Source organism: Python bivittatus, unplaced genomic scaffold (assembly GCF_059951505.1).
Source record: "Python bivittatus isolate LINGU-HERP-01145 unplaced genomic scaffold, Pbiv_v1 ctg000850_np1212, whole genome shotgun sequence".
NCBI lineage: Eukaryota > Metazoa > Chordata > Lepidosauria > Squamata > Pythonidae > Python > Python bivittatus.
This window is the reverse complement of record NW_028277112.1, coordinates 66745540-66766333: the sequence shown is the minus strand read 5'-3', so window position 1 is coordinate 66766333 and position 20794 is coordinate 66745540. Positions and strand designations below refer to the sequence as shown.

Here is a 20794-nt window from a genome sequence, read left to right as displayed (position 1 = left end):
TCTACCTTTCATTCTAAAACCTCCATGTTTCCACTAGGCACATTGGAGAAGAAGAAGTGATGTGGGTCCCAATGGACACTAAGTCTGTTTGGACTTGGATCTTGGGCTCCAGTCATAGGCTCACCCACTCGCTCTGCCCCAGGAGCAGAAGGTCTGTTTCAGCTTCTTCCTGGAATTCCTGGAATTGTGAACTGGGGGAAAAGCCCCCTGCCTTAGCATTTTCAGATGGGTTAATAAACAGCCCTCTCCCTCAGGAGCTCTCATTCCTTCTTTACTCCTTTTGTCCTTTCAAAGTGAGAACAAAATCCCTCAAATAGCGAGACACGTATTATTTGTAATAGTTACAGAGTTTAGAAAAGGAACCCCACTGATTTAACAATGATTTAGGGGAAAATTAGATAATTAAGGGAGGAAGTGTAACTAAAAACGAATACAATTGAAAAACAAATAAATAAAAATGGTGGGGGGAAGGGAAGAATGGAAGAGGGGGAAAGGGAGGAAGAGATGTTTACGTTGCAGCAAAAGATCAAAGATGTGCATTCTTCACCAAACTGGACGGGATGAGACAGAACCACTGAGCAAGAATAAGGCATGACTGTAAGCAGAAGTGGACATGCCTCTTTCTGGGCGTGGGTATCCCGCTTCCTCCACTCTCCCCATCCCCAGTCTCGACTGCGCTGCTCAAAAGGCCCGAGTGGGGCAGAGCTCCCGGCAATGGATCCGATGGTCCCTCTTTCTTCCCGTCTCTTCCCGTCTCTTCCCGTCTCTTCCCTTCCCACCCAGCTGCTTTCTGCAAGCAGGTTCCAAACGTTTCGTCGGCCGTCCCCCCTTTGCTGCGATTCTCCTTCCGCTGTCCTCGGCAGGCTCGCAGGGCTCCTCAGCTGCGCCCCGAAAGAGATTCGGAGAGGGTTTGGGAGCAGGAGAGGCCGGCTCAGACGCTTCCTCCGGTCCATTCTGCAGGAGAGTCCAGCTTTTCCTGGGATTGACACACGGTACCAGCGAACACCCAGCTCGCTTCCTCGTCTCCTCCACTCCTTCGTGCTCCCCTGATGGGAGACTTCTTCCCCGGCGCCAGGTTTTTTTAGATGCTGTCACATTTTTAAATCGGATGGGACGTCTTCCCTGCATTTGTGAATCGGGCTGTATTCAACCCCGAAGGCAGAGTTATTACGCTTCCTTGAAATGACTCAAGATCTAGAGACGACTAACATTTCTGTACTTCAGTATGTGATTTGTAACGACAAAGGTATTTGTCTAATCGGTAAAGGAATATAATTGCAATTTATGGCATAAGTGGTGTAAAGAAGGGACTGATGAAAGGCGGATGCAGTCACAGTGTTTGGTTTCTTTTAAATAATATTTCATTGAAATTTTAAAATTACAAAGTTAAAAGTTAGAAATGAAAAAGAAAATTTAAAATACAATTGTAAAGAAAAGGAAAAGAAAAAGTGAGATGAAGTAAATGAAAAAGAAAAAAGATATGAAAAATAGATAACTTCCAATCTATCTCTGGTCTTAGGAATAGTAAGACTATCATAAGTGCTAGTTTTTAATACATTAAGTAGGAGTAATTCTTTGTCAAGACATATCCCATTACATTTATAATCTAATCTTCAAATCCCCATGTACGCTTCACCGCCCCTCCATTTTGCAAATAGTCCATCCATGGTTTCCATTCTTCTGGTAATAGTTGTGTGGGTTTTCTTTTAATAAGCAAGTCAGTTTATCCTTTTCTGCCATATCCATCAGTTTGAACAACCATTCTTGTATTGTTGGTAGTGTCTGGGTTTTCCAGAATTGTAGATAAAGAAGTCTTGCTGCGATAATCATGTATTGAGTAATTCTAATAAGATGTTTTCCTATTTGAAAGTCCATTATCCCCAACAGGAAGAGTTCTGGTTTAAATGGGATCTGTATTTGTAGTATAGTCCGCATCAAGGTTTGCATTTGAGTCCAAAATGTCTTTGCAATTTTACATGTCCACCACATATAGTAAAACGATCCCTCTTGTTGGATACATTCCCAAGAAACGTTGGAAATTGTCTCACACGTCTTTGATAGTCTTTGGGGTGTCATGTACCATCGATACATCATTTTATAGAAATTTTCTTTCAAGTTAGAACCTAAAGTAAATTTTAATCCTTTAGACCACATATTTTCCCATTGCTGCACATGTATATTATGACCAATATTTTTGCCCATTTAATCATGCATTCTTTGACTTGTTCTTCAACCATTTCTTCTCTCAACAATAATTTGTACATTTTTGCTATGAAATGTTCATCTGTTTCACATAATTGGATTTCAAATTCTGGTGTATTCTGTTCAAATCCAAATTCTTTTTGATCAATTTTACATTTTTCTTTGTATTGCATATAAGAAAGCTGTTGAAAGGTATATCCTTCTAAAACCAATTGTTCTTTTGATTTAATTTTATATTCTCCTTGTTCTTTTTCTAATAAGTCTTGGTATCTCATCCCTTTATTTTTATCTCTTGTTTCATTTCTATAGAAGGCTTCTTGTATAGAGGTCCACATCGGCATCTTAGGGCATAAAAGTGGTCTACATTTAGTCCAACCTTTCCATAGAGATCTTCTAATATAGTGATTTTTAAAGTCCACATTAACTTTAACTTTATCATACCACAAATATCCATGCCATCCAAATCTCAAATTGTGACTTTCCAAGTTTAATAATTTTTCATTTCTCAAGGTAATCCATTCTTTAAGCCATACTAAACAGCAAGCTACATAGTACAATTTCAAATCGGGAAGACCCAAACCACCTCTTTCTTTCACATCTTCTAAGATTTTATACTTTATTCTTGGTTTTTTCCCTTGCCATATAAACTTAGAGATGTCGCGTTGCCATTGTTTAAAGGGTGCTTCTGAAGTCAATATTGGAATTGTCTGGAAAAGATATAGAATTTGTGGCAAAATATTCATTTTAATCACCGATATTCTTCCTAGTAAGGACAATTGTAACTTTTCCCATCGGTCTAAATCTATTTTAATATCTGTCCAGAGTGGAACATAATTATTCTGAAATAAACCCGCATTCTTTGATGTCAAATGTACTTCCAGGTATTTTATTTTTTTCTCTATTGTAAATCCAGTTTGTTCATTCAGTTTCTTCTGTTGATAAAAATCCTAATTTTCACTTAAAACCATTGTTTTTTGTATGTTTACTCTGAACCCTGCTAACGACCCAAAGTCTCTCAATTTTTGCATTAACGATTCAACCCCCTCCAATGGGTTTTCTAAAGTAATGACTAGGTCATCAGCAAAGGCTCTTAACTTGTATTTTTCTTTTTTAACTCTTATTCCAAAAATGTTGTCATCTTGTCTAATATCTCTAAGTAATACTTCTAAAACCAATATGAATAATAATGGAGACAAGGGACATCCTTGTCTCATACCTTTTTGAATTTCACATGGTTTAGTAAAGTCTCCATTAAGAATTATGTTTGCGGTTTCTGGTATATATATTGATTTAATCCATTTAACAAAGTTTTCCCCAAATTTCATAAAATCCAAGACTTTAAACATAAAAGGCCAATTTAAATTGTCAAAGGCTTTTTCAGCATCCAAAAATATCAAGGCTGCTTGTTTTTCATAATGTTGTTCCAGGTATTCTAATATATCCAAAACATTTTGGATGTTATCTGGAATTTGTCTTTTTGGTAAAAATCCTGATTGATCCTGATGGATACATTTTACAAGAATATTCTTCATTCTTTCCGCTAGAATTGTTGTGAATCTCTTATAGTCATTGTTCAATAGAGATATTGGTCTATAATTCTTTGTCAAGGTCAGATCCTGTTGGTCTTTTGGAATCAAGGTCATATGGGCTTCTTTCCAAGTTTCTGGCATTACACCTGTGTCCAAAATTGAATTCATAGTGATTTGTAAAGGAGGGCAAAGCTCCTCCTCAAAATATTTACCGTAAGCCGCTGATAAACAGTGTTGTTTTGAAGTGGAATAGAGCAGACCCTTTGGACCCTTTTAAACTATGGGAAGTGGCTGACTGTATTGTTGACCTGAACAAAACCTCCATTGCCAGACTAGGAGGTTTCCTGAAATTTGGAATCAGCGACCAAGGGGAGGGCCTCGTCCAAGGAGAAACCTTCATGCCTCAAAGACCCAAATCTCTTTCACAGTCCTTGCTCTGTTTCCGAAACGTTGTTCACTCTTTTTGATTGCACAAGACGCAACTTTGGAAAACCTTCTTCATTACTTGATTGCCCCGGCATAATGAGGAAAATGAGCTTTGCGTTCAGGAAGCATGTCTCAGAACTGGGTTTCTCAGACTTGGCAACTTTAAGATGGGTGGACTGCAACTCCCAGAATTCCCCAGCCAACCATGCCATGCGAAACCCTCGAATTAAGCTCAGGGCAGCATTATTTCTGTTAAATCTTAACCAGCAGCTCCTCAACAAATGCAGAAAGACCTTTCACACGTCAGGGGTGACAGGGTTAGCACCCCTTGAAAATGCCAGATTGAAATGGGCAGTGCAGCTTTTAAAATAATTCCGAGCAGAAAGTTGACAGGAGCTGGGCAGCAGAAGGGCCTCGATATTTCAGGAAATGCATGGAAGACAGAAGCGGTGTTTGAAGCGGGTGCAAGATGACCACGTCAGTCATGCAATGAGACCAAAAGGCTGAGGAAAAAGCTCAGGCCAGCAGAATTTGAAAAAGAACCTTTTTTTTCCCTTCCTTCCTTGCTTCCTTGCTTCCTTCCTTCCTTGCTTCCTTCCTTCCTTCCTTCCTTCCTTCCTTCCTTCCTTCCTTCCTTCCTTCCTTCCTTCCTTTTTTTCTGCATAATTCAACAATCATTAAATAAGAACAGGGGATAAAAAGCTAAAATACAAAGTGCTTTAACATGCATTACTGTCTCTCCTCTGAGGAAAATCTTAGTGCTTTCCTCTTCATAAAAATAAGCATTTGGTGGTGAGGCTAGAGGCGAAAAATCTGCCCCCCCCGCCCCCCATATTTCTCCCAGACATTCAATGCAGAATTTATTATTGCATAGTAAAGAGAGCGAGCCAGTTTGGTGCCGTGGTGGAGGTGCTGGCGTAAAAACCCGCAGACTGAGTTCTAGGCCTGCCTTGGGCATGAAAGCCAGATTGATGATTTGTTTGATGATCAAATAGATCATCTATTTGTACATAGATGTCTCAAAGTGGCAAACACCCCTAATACTCCGGCCTTCTATTTTCCCCACAACAACAACCCTGTGAGGTAGGCTGAGCTGAGAGAGAGTGACTGGCCCAAAGCGTGGGCCCAAACATGAGCTGTGTTTGCTGTGCTGAGTTACATACAGTATATAAGGCAGGATGAAAAATCTCACCACGATGATGATGTACAAATTGTTGTTTCTGTTTGTATCAACCCAGCAATCTTTCTGCAAACCACCGAGAGGTTCTTCCATGGAAGCAGCCAGACCATATGGAGGTAGAATCTACTCTGACATCCAGGTGATCTTTATTGTTTCATATTATTATGGTTGGTCGCACAGTCAGCCAGCACTGGCCACTTTCATCCAGCTATCGAGTCCTCCCCAAGGACCTGGGATCGGCAGATGTTGTTGCTTGACGGTGTTAAAGGTGTCGTTGCAAGACATGAGCTGTTCCCAGTAAAGCTGCCTTTTGCAGTTGACCGATGGAGATTTTGTCCATGCCGATGACAGAATCTGCTTCTCTTTGCACGTCTTTATATCTTGTGATTTTCTCCAGTCCTCTCTGTTCTCTTCTGCTGTCTCCAGGTCTTGCAGTGTCCACTATCCAGACTTTTTTGTCTTTCTTAGCAACATTTGTTAAGTCGGGAATTGTTGTGTGGCAGGTGCTGGTCTGTCTGCATTTGAAAGTCCCACAGCACTTTCGCTTCTCGATTTGCTGTGACTTTGTGTTGTGCTCCCACCAGTTCTTGCCTGCAGGCAAGTGGGACTTCTTGCAGAGAGTCCAATGCACCCCGGCTGCCGCTTGGTCATGCCGTTGTGTGTCGTCAGCCCGTGCGATCTTCTCGCAGGGGCTCACTAGGCGGCCCACGGTTTCTTCAGCTCCTTTGCAGAGGCGGCATTTGCTGCCTGTCGCTCTCTTCTCCCTTCTGGCTTGGAGGCCTTTGTTCTTCAGGCTTGGCCTTGTGCAGCCAGGATTAGCCCCCCGTCTCTTTCTTCAGCTTTGCTGCTCTTGGGCAAGGCCAGGTCTGGCTGTTACGAGCTTCAGGGCATCTTCTTCACTGTCCTTCAGAGATTCTCCCCATGCCCTTTCTACTTCTTCAACTGTCTGGGGTTAATCATAAGAACAATAATTTCCAGACAAAGAAGGAATGAAATTGGTACAAATGAACACGTACAGGAATATAGAAAACATAATGAGGAAATTAAAAAAATACAAGCAATCGATTAAGGGTAGATAGCCAACAAATCGCAATTAACCAGCAGATAGAAAATATCATATGGCTAATAAATTCTACGACATCATTTACAACTTAGAGGACTAGAAGAAATGTCATATCCCATTTCTCTTCAAACGATGTCTCTATAAAAATATCTGGTAAACACCATTAAAATCACTGAAAGAAACAAGTAGATAAATCGTAAACAATACAGTAAGAGAAAACTGTCAATCATATATACCCTATATCCCTGATTAAAATATAAACTGTACAACCTACATTTGGGGGGTGGCACGTATCGAATTGTGATCCAGAAGTGGTTTCCAAATAAGATAACACTGTACATCAGATGTACTTTTCAGATATCAATTTTAGAGATTGAGTTAACCTTTTAACCAGAATTTCGTGGAATGTCTGGTTACCAAACTACCATCGAGTCCTTGAGTGAGTTGAATTTTCCTTCCATATTTTGTGATTGTTGAATTAGCTGAGAGAGAGTCTCTTCCTTTGGGTGCAGTTGGCCTGCCGGAAATCCTCTCCAGTTCAGGAAAGGAAGCAGAGCGTCAGCCCTCCAGGGTAGGCCAAATCAGGAAGCGGATTCCCCAAGAAATACTGGGGGCCTCCTTTATGGAGATAGGCTTGAGTAACAGAGTCCCGATAGCCTGGCAGCATTTTCCCTTCCCTCCCTCTGCCAGACCCAGTTAGGTTTCTTTCGAATATTCTCTTCTTCTCCCGCCTTAAATCTTATTTTGCTGACCATCCCATTCCTTTTCCAAGGTCGCCTCTGAGATTCAATTTGGATTCTTTTCTGTGTCATTCCTCCTACTGATTTTGGGGGTGGCGGGGAGTAATCTTATTCCTAGAATTTCTAGTCATTAAACTGTTAAACTGAACCGAAGCAAAATATCAAGTTCAGAGTGGGAGATCAGAAAAAAGAATAATATTTAATAACATGGTATATAAATGACCAAATGCATTTTGGGAAAAACAGGACAAAAATGGCCTTACGGATTTTAAGCTAAAACAGGTACTGAACAATCAATTTATATCTTAAGAACTGAGTTTTGTTACCATTCATTACAATTCCTATCATTCCAAGGAAACATTTAATTCCAAATAAATATTCCTCATGTTGGTGCTCCCTCTTGTGATTCAAAGAAACAGTTCAGCAAGTTTTCAAAATAAAAGGAAGGAATTCAATTCAAACTAGTCCAAACAAGCTGAATAGCATATATCTGGTTCTTGCAGCAAAGTAATAATATCGAGAAGACCCAAATCAATAAACTTCTTAGCTCTGTAGTTGCATTAAACAGTCAGTTTTTTGTCAAAGCAGTGTTCCTCGCGTTTCCTGATGAAAGAAAGATGATAAAAAGGATCCTTGCTGTGTGTTTTTCAATAGCTGCCCTCGTAAATTAATTTTGGAATTCTAAGTTTAATTGAAATGAAAACATGAACCATCAGAAAGGAATATGAAAGACGATCCAGAAGATTAATTAGATCAACAACCTGTTCCACCAAACGTAGAAAAAAGAATCATAAATGCAAGCCAGAAAAGTTTCAAGGGAGTTTCGGAAAGAAATAGTTCCGACATTCAGAAAAGATGAATACCTTGCAATAAGAAGAGGACGGTGGATCTGCAGAAGATTTATAATCCTCTGGGTTTGCCCCCTGGGAACAGCCCCCAGAGGAAAAATCCTCCTCTGCCAAATCCTTGCAAGGAGAACAATAAGAACATCTCTACATACATATTCTAAATCTGTATTGATTTGGAAGTGATCAGGCCATTATATTGTATGGCACCTTTTATTTCCCAAGTTTCAATAAAGCCAAATAAGAAGACTTGAGATGAGGCTTTTAATTAACAGAGGTTTTATTGGCCAAGGAAACCTTCTGGATGGCTCAAAGAGTGTTGCCCAGAACCACACCTTGCAAAGCAAGCAACAAAGATTTTATAGGCATATTCAGATAGTACATCCCCTCATATCCATACAAGGGAATTTTGGGATGACCCAGGGAAAAGTAAAGGTGGGCCTAAAGAGGTGAATCTAAGTTTAACTTTTTTCTTCTGGTTATCAAGGCAATACCTAACTTCTTTGGAATGTAGGGCCTCTCTCGTTGCAACTTCTTTGCATGGTACCGATCTAATTTACGGCTTCAGGCATCTGGCTAATTGCTTTTAAGGAAATGGGGTGAGGGAATGCTGTGCTCTCTTAGAAGGCAATCAGGCATTCAACAAAGAGATAAGGTGGGGGAAAGAAACGCTGTGCTCTTTACAAAGCAAGTTAATCCTTTGTAAATAAGATAGAGTGCACTATCACATGCATGCCCACACATTAGGAGAGAGTGTAAAATTGTGTATCAAAACAATGCCCTTCAATATCATGAAAAGAGCGAGAGATCCTCAAGGAAAACAGAGACTGCAGAGCAATGGATTCTTTGCCTTTGCCTTTTCTACGAGAATGCAGGGTTTGGCTCCGAACTGGGCAAACGGCTCCAGATCCCGCAGGGCATCCCAGAAGACCTACTGACGGCTCCTCAGAACAGCTGGTCCAAGGACCCCTGGGCTTCCCCCAAGATCTTCCCGGGGGTCTGCAGAATCGGAACGATTTGCCAGATATTGTAGATATTTGCAAATATGGAAAGCAATGGCACTCTTCTCTTTATTATTTTTATTTGTTAAAAAATAGGGCTTTTTCATTCACAATATTTCATTTATGTGAACGTGTCATTGGCTTCATATTGTTATTTTTACGTGGTTCAGTAAATAACTATTCTAGAACTGTGTCAGTTTCAACGTTTAGTAGGGTAAATATTGATAAATATAATCCATGCAACCAAAAGCTTTTTTGGGGTTCTCCATAATTTTTAAGAATGGGAAAGGTTCCGAGAGCAAAAGGTTTAAGAAACTGCCATAAACACCTAGGCATTTTCCTGGGCTTCTGTGATAGCCTAAGAAATGCATGTTTGAGTGCAGGACGCGCTAAGAGGACAGCAACGTGTAGGGTTGGTACCGTCTGAACTCAAAGGAATATCTATTTTAAAAAAACCGTTCAGTCAGGATGCATTGTGACTTTCTAAGTTAAGAACACGTTAAAGTTCTTTTTCCTGATTGATTGATTGATTGATTGATTGGGTGGTTGACTGATTGATTGATTGATTGATTGACTGGGATTTCTATGCCACTCCATTCTCCTTGGCTCTTGCTGTTGGCTGGGATTGAGTCCACAAGCACATCTAATGCTGGGTGTATCTCCCAGGGAGCTAACGCTGTAGTAGCTCCTGTGATGTGGGTGGCGTGGATTATAGACGTTTTTTTTAAATATGTGGCTCCGTGCACTCCTGACTAAATCCCAGACTGCAGACTGTGTTTCCGCAAGAGACCGGGATCATCTTCTTTATCGTAGCTGTCAGTCTCTTCCCTTTGGAGATAAGCAACGTTACCTTTTTATTCTTCAGGCTTCTCACTTGTCTCTAGTGACCGCATCAATTCCATCCCACCTTGACTTTTCTCTTTCCCCCTTCCTCTCAGTCCATTCCCTCTTCATCTCTTTGGTTTGCAGTTCTCTCCTCCATTCCCTCGACATGATTAAATGACTTCAACGTAGTTGGCGACCACTCACTTTTGTATTCAGTCCCTGTTCGTTCGGCCCTCTTTCATTCAGCACACAGCCTCTTCTTGTGATCCCACAAACACGTCTAAAGTTCCCCATTCTCATTGCGCTCAGGTGACTTATGTGTTTCTCCCGACATACCCAAACCTCACTCCCACGTAACGAAGCAGGCAAAAAGTCCCATAGACAGCCACTTTTCCTTACGCCAAATCCATCTATTTGCTCGTTTTTTGCCATTTACGTATAATTTCTCATGGTTCAGTCTCTTTTCCCTGTCAGAGACAACCACCATGGTCATGATGCATTAATTTCAGATTCATACTCCTTGTTGCAGCATCTAATCTATCTTAACATTACCTGAAAATAATTCAGCTTTCTTTTTCTCCATCCCTCCCCCCCTCCCCCCCTCCCCCCCCTTTCTTTCTTCACTTTTATTCTTAATTCTGCGCACTCTTTGGATGGTCCTTGTGTAGCATTTTTAAACCTCTTCCAAAGCCATTTTTTGATTTCCTTTCAAATTGGTCTGCACTTTCTCTCATTCTTTTAGCATGACTTGCTGTTTTTGAAAAAAGATTTAAAGGATAAATCTTCCCATTTTTTATATTTATATTCAGTGAAATCTTATCTTTAGAATTTGGCTTTATACCAAGCCAAAAAGGTCCCTAAAATATGGCAGGAGATGACCTCATCTGGAAATCTTAGTTCCAGAAAACTGCTGGAGAAGGACCAGAAGAATTTGACCCATGTGACACAGAAGAAAAGCAGTGCTGATCATATAAATCCAATATTTCCTTCTCAGGAAAATCTATAGGAGAGCAGAACTTCTGCTCCATGAAAGAATGAATCTCAAAAGGGTGCAGGACTCACCCTTGTGTCTCACACGTGTGTCTACCACATGGATCAAAGCCAATTCCGCCAAACGAAAATACTTCTTTAAAAATAATAATTCCAATAAGGGGGAACAAAACAATCTAAGGTGACAGAGAGGGAGAAAAGGCTCTGTGTGAGAAGGCTCTTCTGATATGAACCTGCCTGATATGGTCCACCCTCTCCACTGGGAAGGGGGAACAAGACTTCCTGTCTCAAGGTGGGGGGATTCGAATTTGGCTCCAGACCTGCCCCCCGATGGGCTGACACAGAGAGCAGCACTGATCTCTCTTCCTTCCCCATTCTTAGCAGAATTTCAACACCAATGTTCTTGCTGATGTTTACTCTTTCATCTGAGGCAGACGGATGAAGAAACAGAATGGAGCAAAGACAGTTAAAAGTACCATTCCACTATTTATTGAACAATTTTAACAGGTAAACAGCCAACCTAGGGTGAATGTTGCTACGGGGAAGGCAAAAACCCCACGGGCTGAGCGTAATGGCACATTATGGGTAAAATTCCTTCCCAGCCCCGTCAACCGGCGACTGACGTTTGTCCGTAGCAAGGGGATGGTAGGGCACCCTAGGGGTCTTTCTCTGTGGGGCTGCAAGGTGTTCTCTGCTGTGGGAGGAAGAGCTGGAATTCCTGCAAAGACACAGAGATATCAGGCAATCAGTGTCTCTGCTCACAAGCCTTGCCTCAACCTGACCTGGGAGGAAGCCCATCAATGGACATTCCTCCCTTCCTGGGAAGGCCCTCTGCTGTTGGCCCCCACCCTAACAAGGTTGACTCAGGCCACGGCAAGTCCCCTCCCGTGAGAGGAAACCCCGGGTCCCCTTCCCCTGCTTTCCCTCCATTCGCCTCCAGTTCTTGCCCAGCTTCCCTCACCGGTCCATCAGGCGGAAAGGCCTTCATATTCCGGGGGGTACCGTGGCCGCCTACAGCCTGCCACCAAGCGCCGGAGGGCAGCCACCAGGCCATCTGGAGCATGGAGGGAGAAGGCTTTGTCCACCAAACCTTTCAACTGCCAGGCGACTCGCCTGACTGCAGGGTCCTGGTCCCCAAGCAACCTATCCACATCTGCAAAGATAAATATTAGATCAGCGCTTCAAAATGAATCCTGCACCCTTCCTCCCTCCCTCCCTCCCTCCCTTCCCTCTCTACACTGCTAACCCAAAGCTGTTCCCCTTTTCCCTTTGCGCAGGCATTGCTTACGAGCTAGGTAGATGGGAACCGTCCCTCCAGTGAGGAGGCTGCCGTTCAGGTGCAGCAGGTGACCTAAAGAGGAAAGCAGGGAGAAAAACACACAACTGACCCTTTCGAAGCTGACTTCCCAACTGAATGCAGCCGTGACCCCAGAATCCTCTCCCCCTTTGATCCCGGGGAAACAAGAAGCTCCGTTACCAATGAACATAGCAGCCGTTCTCCTCACTGAAGCCTGCTTGCTCTTAAAGTATGAAAGGCAGGTGAACACTTCCAGCTCCAGCTGCCCCTCTGACATGGGGAACCGGTTCTAGGAAAGAAGGCAGAAAGACAGAGGTGGGAGATCACCAACTGGTCCATATGGCAACCCTGCCTCTCATCCCTAGAGGGGAATAGAAGCCAGAGAAGGGCTCCTACCAGGCGCTTGGCGATCTGATGGAGCAGCTCCTGCAGGCTGTAGGTCCCCCTCGCCAGGAGGGTGTCCCCGAGGTGCCACCGGAGAGCCGTCGCCAGGTGCTGCAGGGTATCCTTTGCTGCCTGCAAAAGAAAAACAGAGAAAAAAGCTGATTCCTTTCTTCTCCTGTTTTCCTTGAGTGAGTCAGGTAGCCAAGGTGCAACCCTCTTTGCCCAAGCGAGCTGTGCCCTCACCTCTGCCACCTTCTCCTCAATGTCGTCCACATGCATCAGCACTGCAACGAGGGTGTGGATGGTGGTTGTCCCCTCGAGATCGTTCCAGTGCTGCTGAAGAGGCCAGATCTGTTTCAGGGCTGCCCATCGGATAATTGCCGCCTCCTACAAAGGAAAAGGAAACGTTAAAGGAAAAGGGTCTCCTGTAGCCCTGCAGTTAAGGTTTCCATTGACTTTCTCCTCCCCTCCCAAGGAAGGAGAAGCTGAGGACTCACGTGGTGGAAGAGCGAGCGGTACTGGGCAGCCAAGGAGGCATTCAGGGGAGTCCAGACATCCTCCACTGTCTGGAGGCCGAGCTGCTCCGCCAAGCCCAAGAACTCCAAGGTGATGGCAGGGTTGGAACTGCCGAGCCCACTGAGGACTGCCTGGCAGAGCTCCTCGGGGCTCATAATCTGCAGAGAAAATGGGAGATCTGAAAGACTTTCCCCCAGTGAAAGGGAGATGACAACCCTGCCCTTTTCTGATCACCGCTGAGGATCTTAGCTAGCAATCTCTTCTTAACTGAGCAAGACCAAAGTGAAGATGGAATGTGACAGCAGCAAGCCGTCACCATCCCAAGACTGAGTAAAAGGAAGATATGCCACCTCCCCACCAGCTCGGGCAGCATCCAATGAACGGAAGAAGATTGGGGGAAAGATGACACTTTCATCACAAGGCCCTCATGGGACCTGTCTCCTCCTCAAATTGAGAGTGGTATAAGGGGGAGGAGCACAACAGTTCCTCGTGGCGGTTCCCACCTTCCCCCAGAAATGTCAGAACTGAGGGCTATTTTCCTTATGATCTGTCTTTCCATCTATCTCATCAACTCATAACCCTGAGAACTGCATGACACGGAGAAAAGTCTCGGACTGGATCTTGCCTAGACTAGAGGGGTTAGATCTCCTCCTGGGGTAGAGAAGCTCCGCATTTGTCTATGCCCGGTGGGCAAGGGCCACTTACCACCTTGTAGTTCTCGCAGAGATAGAGAAGCCCCTTCCTGCTCAGCTGGTGAACAGTCAGGCTGGGGTGTTCCAGCCAAGCCATCAGGAGCTTCCAGGTCTTCTCCACGGGGGCTTGGCTCTTGTTGTTAGTGAGCAGCTGAAAGAGAGCAGAGAAGTACAAGGGCTGTCAGTGGCCGGACGAGGAAAGAGAAGGAGTCAGCTTCACTGGGGAGAAGGTGCCCAAAAGTACGCCAGGAAAAATGCTTCCCCTTGCTCTTTGAAGAAGCAGGAACATGCCTCTAGCTTCTCCTTTAGCTGCAGGGAAAGCAAGAGAGATCGCTTTGGGAGCTTAATCCTTTTCAGTGGGACCTAAAGGTGGCGAGGGTCGACTCTGGCTTTCTCCTCCGCATCAGCCTTGTCAGCCAACTCCCACTGCCCCCCTTGGCTCAGAATCCTACAGAATAAGGGGCGGATTTTCCTACCTCAACAAAGAAGGCCACCGCTGCAGCTGAATGCTCCTTTGCCTCTTCCTCCTCCAAGACAGAAGCCAGATGTTTCTGGAGGCTGCACGTGGCAGACGAGGAGGTCTCGATGAGGGTCCTGCAACAGACCAAGGCACTTTTGAGAAAAAGCCATCGGACGGACAGGCCAGGCTGGGCCTGAAGAGCAGAAGAAAGGTTCTCTTTGGGGAGAAAAGCGGCCCTTTGCCCTCTGACTTACGTCACCAAGATGGCCACGCCATGGAGGCAGCGGCTGGGGTGGCACAGCATCTCCCTGCTGGTCTCATCCAGGAACAGGTGTGCCACCTTGGCCAGCAGCACCTGGATGATGTCAACTGTCTCCCTGCAGAGGAGAGAAGGCCAGAGTCACCAAGGCCCAATCCCATCGTCTAAGGGGCAAAGGAAATGCTTTGTGCTACGCCCATGGGGAAACTTCCATCCTTTCCCTGGAATGCCACAAGAAGAGCAAATAGGGGAAGGGGCTGTAGAGGGACCTTTCTTCTTCCTTACAGCCATTCAGTACCACATGGGATTTGCTGCATCTGGGTGAGTTTGTCCCGCCACCCACCCCAATGGAATTTGGAATCATTTCCCAGGCCACATATTTCGTTTTGTTTCCGTAATGCACGGGGACAGACCTCATGACATAAGCAAGGCGCCTAAGCTAGGAGCTCTGCGTGCTTGACAGCTTTTTTCCCTGGGGTCTATGCAATACCTGGCCTCTCAGAGGAGAGGTCTTTGGGGCCACAGAGGCACTGCCATACCAGGAATGCTGTTTGGACATGCAAAGGGATAAGGAGGAGGAACTCAGAAGCCCAAGAAAGAGAAGGAGGTTTCTCCTTCCCAATGTTGCAGCTTACTCTAGAGGCCAATGGTCCCCTCCGTGGGTTGATGGATTCTGCTGCCTGGCACCCTTGATGATGATATCCATCAGGCAGAGCAGAACTTCAGGGAACCAAGCCTCCAGCACCATGGGGCACTCCCCGGACCGGACGATCCTCCCAATGAGCCTTATCGCGCTGGCCTGCGGAGAAAAGGAGAGTCTGCCTCACCAATAGAGCTGCAAAGGAAAGTTGTTGGAGGGAGTGGTTGAAGTCTCTGTGTTCAAGAGGACCACCTCCTTCTGAGCTGTACCCCTACCGTAGCTGCAGGAAGAGGATGGCTGGACTGTTCCTCTCCTCCTGGAGGCGGCCAAGGGACCTCCTTTACCTTGGCCACGAGCAGGGACTGGATCGCATCTCCACTGCAGCACGGCGAGGTGACAAAGGCCCAGAGCAGCTCGCCACAGGTGCTGGAAAGAAAATCAGAAATTGGACCCTTCTGCCCATTCCAGTTCCACATGGAGAAATGCAGAAGGGTCAGCCTGATGTTGGAAGGGTCGGCCTAGAACATGAGGGAGGAAGGACCCATACCCCTGCCTACCTCCATGGGAGCTCTAAGAGGCCATACATGACCCGCTTGATGTTCTTCCGGGTCACGACATGTAGAGAGGACGGGACCTGTCTTATTTCGAGAGAGGTAGTTGATGTCAGGGTGCAGCTCTTATCCAGCACCTCCTGCATATGCAAGAGAGAAAAAAAGAGGAAAAGGAATGGGATGGTGAAAGGCCAATTCTTCCAGGTGAGGGCTGAATTGGAGGTTGCAGCAATAGGCCCTTCTCTGGGGAAGTTTTCGTTTTAACCCTGGGTGTCAAGCCTTACCCGACATTCCCGCAGAGAGGTTGTCTTATTGCGGGGCCAGGTCCGGGGCCAGGTTTCAGCAGAACCTGTTCTGCTGGACCTCCTGTTGAGTGGAGAGATAGAGGATGATTAGACCTAGATTAGGGGTCAGTTTGAGGAAAGGGAGTTATCTGAAATTACAGTTCTGGAGGAGGCCAGAGAAGTAGAGCTAGGACAGAACCGTGCAGGATCCAACCAAGGGCCCCTCTGTCTCTGGAGAGGTCTCTCCGCCATCAACTGGCCAGGTGACATTTTGTCTCACACCCACAGCACACCAGCTTCCCCAGAGCTCCTTCACTCTACTGTCAGAAGAGAGAAGAGACGTGTTTCTATCCACAATAGCCACCACCTTGCAAGGTTTCTACCAGGCGCTGTTTTAAATTAGTGAGCGGAAAAGACCTAATGTCTTTCGGCCATGAGTCCTGGGCAAGGGGTGACAGTTCCTCAAGGATTGTGCAGCCAAAAGTAGGCACCTCTCCGAAATGAGACTCGGGTCCCAGGCCTCCTCCTTCAGGGCGCTGAGGTCGCCGGTGTGGTCTTCACCGCCTTTGATGGAATCCTGTGAATGACAATGACTCCTCTGTGGCCACAAAGGGAAAGGAGACTCTGAATTGCTATATCCGTGGAACCTGGGGACTCTGGAATGAAGGACTATCGAAGGCAGGGCGCCTGACCGGAACAGGGCTTCTCTTGCTTGATGCATCCCCTGAGTTAAAGGAACCCCCACCCCTATCCCACCCATCCCCTAGGAAAGTAGGCTTTGCACTCTTTGCCTCTTAATGCCCTGCCTGGAAGCAGCAGGGCGGCGGAGAGGATGAAGTAGAAAAAGGAAAGGCGTGGATAAGGGGTCACATCCATTTAGGCCGCCAGTCAGCGAAAAGGGCCCTTCCCAGCTGCTCACGACTTACCGAGCGAATGGAGACCTCCTCTATTGTGTGGAGCCCCTGCCTCTGCAGCTCCGTTTCCTGAGAACTGGGGAGAGATTAAAAGACCCAAAAGTCAAAACTAGGCATGGGTCCTCTTACAAGAATGGCCACACACATGCTCTAGGAAGCGTGTCAGCTGGCCGGCCAAGGGCCTTGACCTGCGTTTTCTCCCTTTTATCAGAAGCATGGTGGAGAAGGAAAGGAGGTGAATCTCCCTAAGAAGACGACTCACAGGCTTACGACTCTCCACAATCAGCCAAGCAGTAGCCCATGCGACTGGCTGGGCTGGAGGATTGGTTGAAGGGATTTTGTTTTCCTTTTCCCACCTCTCCGTTTTCCTTTTGTGCTGTGTCATTTTACCTTGTCAGAAGCTTGCTTACTTTACTGTGCTTTAAGCATGCACTCCATGCTCAGGGGCCTTCATCATCTGGTCCCCCTTTGGCCCCAAATGGCCCCCCCATCCCATTGATTAAGGAGAAAAGCTTCCAGTCCAGGGGGCTGAGCATGCATCCAACAGAAATCTATCTGTGCACACATTTCTCATTCCCTTTTTGATCCGAGAGGGCACTACTGCCGTCTTCTTGGGAGCTGCAGATTCCCTCAGATGCGAGCAGATACCTTGCCCAATCGGGAACGATCTCCACATCTTCCAGGCTGTGGGTCCTGGAGGTTCCCTGGGCTTCCATTGAATCCTGCAAATGACATGCATTCATATTAAGGCATAAATCCAAAGCTCTCTGCATCCCAGAAGGATGGCTAAGGCCTAGGGCACAATGTTTAGCCCGCTAGCAGGAGCACCTTCAGAAGCCTTAACGTTAAGGGGATATTGCTTCCAGAATAAGGAGCAGCCGTTCTCAAAACAGGCTATGCCCAAGGTCAGGCGTTTGGCAACCTTTTCCCAAAGACTCTTCAGGCATTTGGAAGACGCATCCCTCTCTCCTTTTGCCTCTTGCCTTGGACGGGGTCAGGAAAAGAGGGACGCTTAGGCACTCAGCCCCTTCCTCGATCACCCTTTCATCACTGGATGTCCCTCCACCAGCTGTGACCTGACTTCTGGCCGCTCGGATGCCCTTTCCAGATGGCAGGCCAGGGGGATCGGATGTCTAATGGACCCAGGAACCACCCCCCTGGACTTGAGGCATGAAGTCCCATCAGCCACGTTGCCAAACCTTTCTTACCCCTGAGGTAGAAGAGCCGTCCCCATCATGAGAGCTCTCCTGCTCCTCAAGGTCTCTCTGTGCCTCCTGGGTCCTGACCGGGGGAAGAAGGGGAGATGTAGAAGAACATCCAGCTAGTTCAGCCTCCCCCTTCCAACACCAGCCAGTCCGCCTGGCATCTTTTTTCCCCTGCAAGCCCCTTGGGGACAGGAAGCGTTCTGGGGGGGCAGGGGCTCCTGCAGATCCTTGCGGCCTGTCAGTGGCGCCCCGCCATGCCCAGGGTTTGGGAGAGGCCGTGGTACCTGGCAGGCGGCACAGGAAGGTCTCCCAGCCTGGGGCTGAGAAAGGCAGGCACTTCGTAGCCGGTCTTGAGACCACGGTTCCTCAGCGACCGGGCAAAGGTCCCAAACGACCTCCTTCGGAACCTAAACAAGGATGGTGGCTCTCTCAGGGCCAGCAGTGGCCAACCCTTGGTAGCCTTTGGCCTCTGCCAAAGGGAAACTGTGGGAAACTGTCTGATTGTGAGCAACACAAAAGCACAATCACGCGGCATAAAGCACAGAGAGGGGCCAGAGGTCCCTACTTGGTTCTCTCCTCGGCCTCTTGGGCACTTTGACCCCCCTTTCCCCTTTGGGCCACCTCCACCTGGTATCTCCTGCCCACCAATTAGCAGGCCCAAGTCCTGTCCCCTCAGAGGAGTATTTCCCTTCTTTCTGCCAGCCTGGGGGCCATGGGTCCAAAAGTGGCATCAGAGTTGGGGGGGGACGTAAAACAGGGGTGGGGCAGCCTCTCCAGTGTCTTTCAAAGCCACCTCCCCTCTGGCCTGCATGTGAGGACTGTGGCAAACCGGGGCGTCTCCGAGGGAGCAGAGATGGGGCTACAGGGCAGACCGGTTGCCTGGTAAGGAGTCTGGGCCAGAGGGGCCTCTCTGGAGAAGGAGAGACCACGCAATGGAGCAGAGCCTTTAAGGACACTGGGTTCGAGCAAAACCTCTTTCAAAGCACATTTGGATATGATACTTTTAAAGAGAGATTTTGGACACGCAGGAGGGAAAAAAGCCACTCGGTGAGTCACGCTTCATTCCAGACTCATCTGCCTGGGCAGGCCCCAAAGCCTTTGAGCCCTTCCTCTTGGGCAGCTGCCACAACCTCTTCACTCTCCGAGGTGCCTCCTACCTTGCCGGATCGGGACTCTTTTCCCACTTCACGTCCCTCAGGCGGCTGGTCTTGTCTGAGGACGTTACTTCTGAGGAATCCTAAAAGTACAACCCAAACAAGGTCAGGGGCATCTCCAACCGGATTGCAGAGAAGATCGCGCCAACTGGCAGATGCAACCATCCTCGCTTTACCCACGTGGAGCTTTCGGTGGGAAAAGGAGCAGGGAGGACACGTTGCTCTTCCTTTGCTGACCCCTTTCCCAAATCCACCCGGGAGCTGAATGCCAGACTTGCAGAGGCCCCCCTCTATCTCAGCTAGCTGACACCACTGGGCATCTGGCAGCGCTGGGCGATGGAAAGCAGCGGAGGGAGGATGAAGGAGGAAAACAGAGAGCGGGAGCGCACTTCCGACAGGTAGCCTGTCCGTTCCAGAGTGTGTCCATAAATGTCATCCCAGCCTCCACCACCGCGCCATCCACCTCCTGGCATATTTCAAGCCCACAGAGACGGGGCTTCTGCCGCTGCAGGGGTGAGCAGCTTGTCACGGCTTACCGACACAATGGAGACCTCCTCTATCATGTAGAGCCCCTGCCTCTTCATCTCTGGTTCCTCAACACTGGGGAGAGATTGAAGGGCCCAAAGATCAATACTAGCCATGGGTCCTCTTTCAAAAGTGGCTACACAATGCTCCAAGAAGACTGTCATCTAGCCTTTTTATTCCGGGACGGTACTGCAGCTGTCTTCTCAGGGATTTCAGAATCCTTCAGCTGAGATTTGCCCAATCGGCTCACCTTGTCCTACTGGGAATGATCCCCACATCTCCCAGGCTGTGGGTCCTGGAGATTCCCTGGACTTCCATTGAATCCTGCAAATGACATGTATTCGTATTGAGACATAAATCCAAAGCTCTCTGCATCCCAGTAGGATGGCTAAGGCCTAGGGCACAAGGTTCAGCCCCCTAGCAAGAGCGCCTTCAGAAGCCTTAACGTTAAGGGGACATTGCTTCCAGAATAAGGAGCAGCCATTCTCAAAACACGCTATGCTCAAGGTCAGGTGTTTGGCAACCTTTTCCCAAAGACTCTTCAGGCATTTGGAAGAGGCATCCCTCTCTCCTGTGGCCTCGGACGGGGTCAGGAAAAGGGGGATGCTTCGGGACTCAGGCCCTTCCTCGATCACCCTTTCGTCACTGGATGTCCCTCCACCACCTGTGACCTGACTTCTGGCAGCTAGTTAACAAACCACCTATCTGGAAACTTGCACTGGGGGCAGGGGAGCAGCCAGGCACGGAGGTCAGGGAAGAAGGAGGTGGCTCCGCTGCGAATCCCCCGCCCCAGCTCGGATCCCCTTTGCAGATGGCAGGCCAGGGGGATGGGGTGTCTAAAGGACCCAGGAACCCCCCCCCCCCAGACTTGAAGCATGACTTCCCACCAGCCACGTTGCCAAAACTTTCTTACCCCTGAGGTAGAAGAGGCGTCCCCATCACGAGAGCATTCCTGCTCCTCAAGGTCTCTCTGTGCCTCCTGGGTCCTGACCGGGGGAAGAAGGTGAGATGTGGAAGAACATCCAGCTACTTCAGGCTCCCCTTTCCAACACCAGCCAGTCCACCTGGCGTCTTTTTTCCCCTGCAAGCCCCTTGCGGACAGGAAGCAGCCT

At 47.2% G+C, this 20794-nt stretch overlaps 1 protein-coding gene and 1 long non-coding RNA gene across 3 annotated transcripts in view; one reads left to right on the top strand and one right to left on the bottom strand.

The window, feature by feature from the left end:
- Nucleotides 1-20794, top strand: part of LOC148213881 (uncharacterized) — a 38475-nt gene that overhangs the window by 2811 nt on the left and 14870 nt on the right. Inside the window, exons 3-4 of one of the 2 annotated variants that reach the window (XR_015793866.1) lie at nucleotides 784-1246; nucleotides 5396-10190. This is a non-coding gene — a long non-coding RNA (uncharacterized LOC148213881). Of the gene's footprint in view, nucleotides 1-783; nucleotides 1247-5395; nucleotides 10191-20794 lie in introns of those variants that run through there. The other variant, XR_015793865.1, reaches the window with a different exon arrangement.
- On the bottom strand, nucleotides 11042-14712 carry LOC148213882 (maestro heat-like repeat-containing protein family member 6). The gene is made up of 11 exons (XM_088130168.1): nucleotides 14708-14712; nucleotides 14405-14527; nucleotides 14167-14284; nucleotides 13704-13868; nucleotides 12980-13156; nucleotides 12726-12869; nucleotides 12495-12614; nucleotides 12279-12387; nucleotides 12090-12152; nucleotides 11763-11954; nucleotides 11042-11519 (listed from the first exon to the last, which is right to left on the bottom strand). The coding sequence occupies exons 1-10, from the start codon at nucleotides 14710-14712 to the stop codon at nucleotides 11770-11772; spliced, it is 1209 nt and encodes a 402-aa protein (XP_087986294.1). The 3' UTR covers nucleotides 11042-11519; nucleotides 11763-11769.

Excerpts from the sequence above, each read along its gene's own strand:
- LOC148213882 (XM_088130168.1), bottom strand. Across the intron at positions 14,285-14,404 it reads GGCGTGGCCATCTTGGTGAC|GACCCTCATCGAGACCTCCT; the intron begins GTAAGTCAGAGG and ends GGTCTGTTGCAG. Across the intron at positions 11,955-12,089 it reads GGTTCCCATCTACCTAGCTC|ATGTGGATAGGTTGCTTGGG; the intron begins GTAAGCAATGCC and ends TTATCTTTGCAG.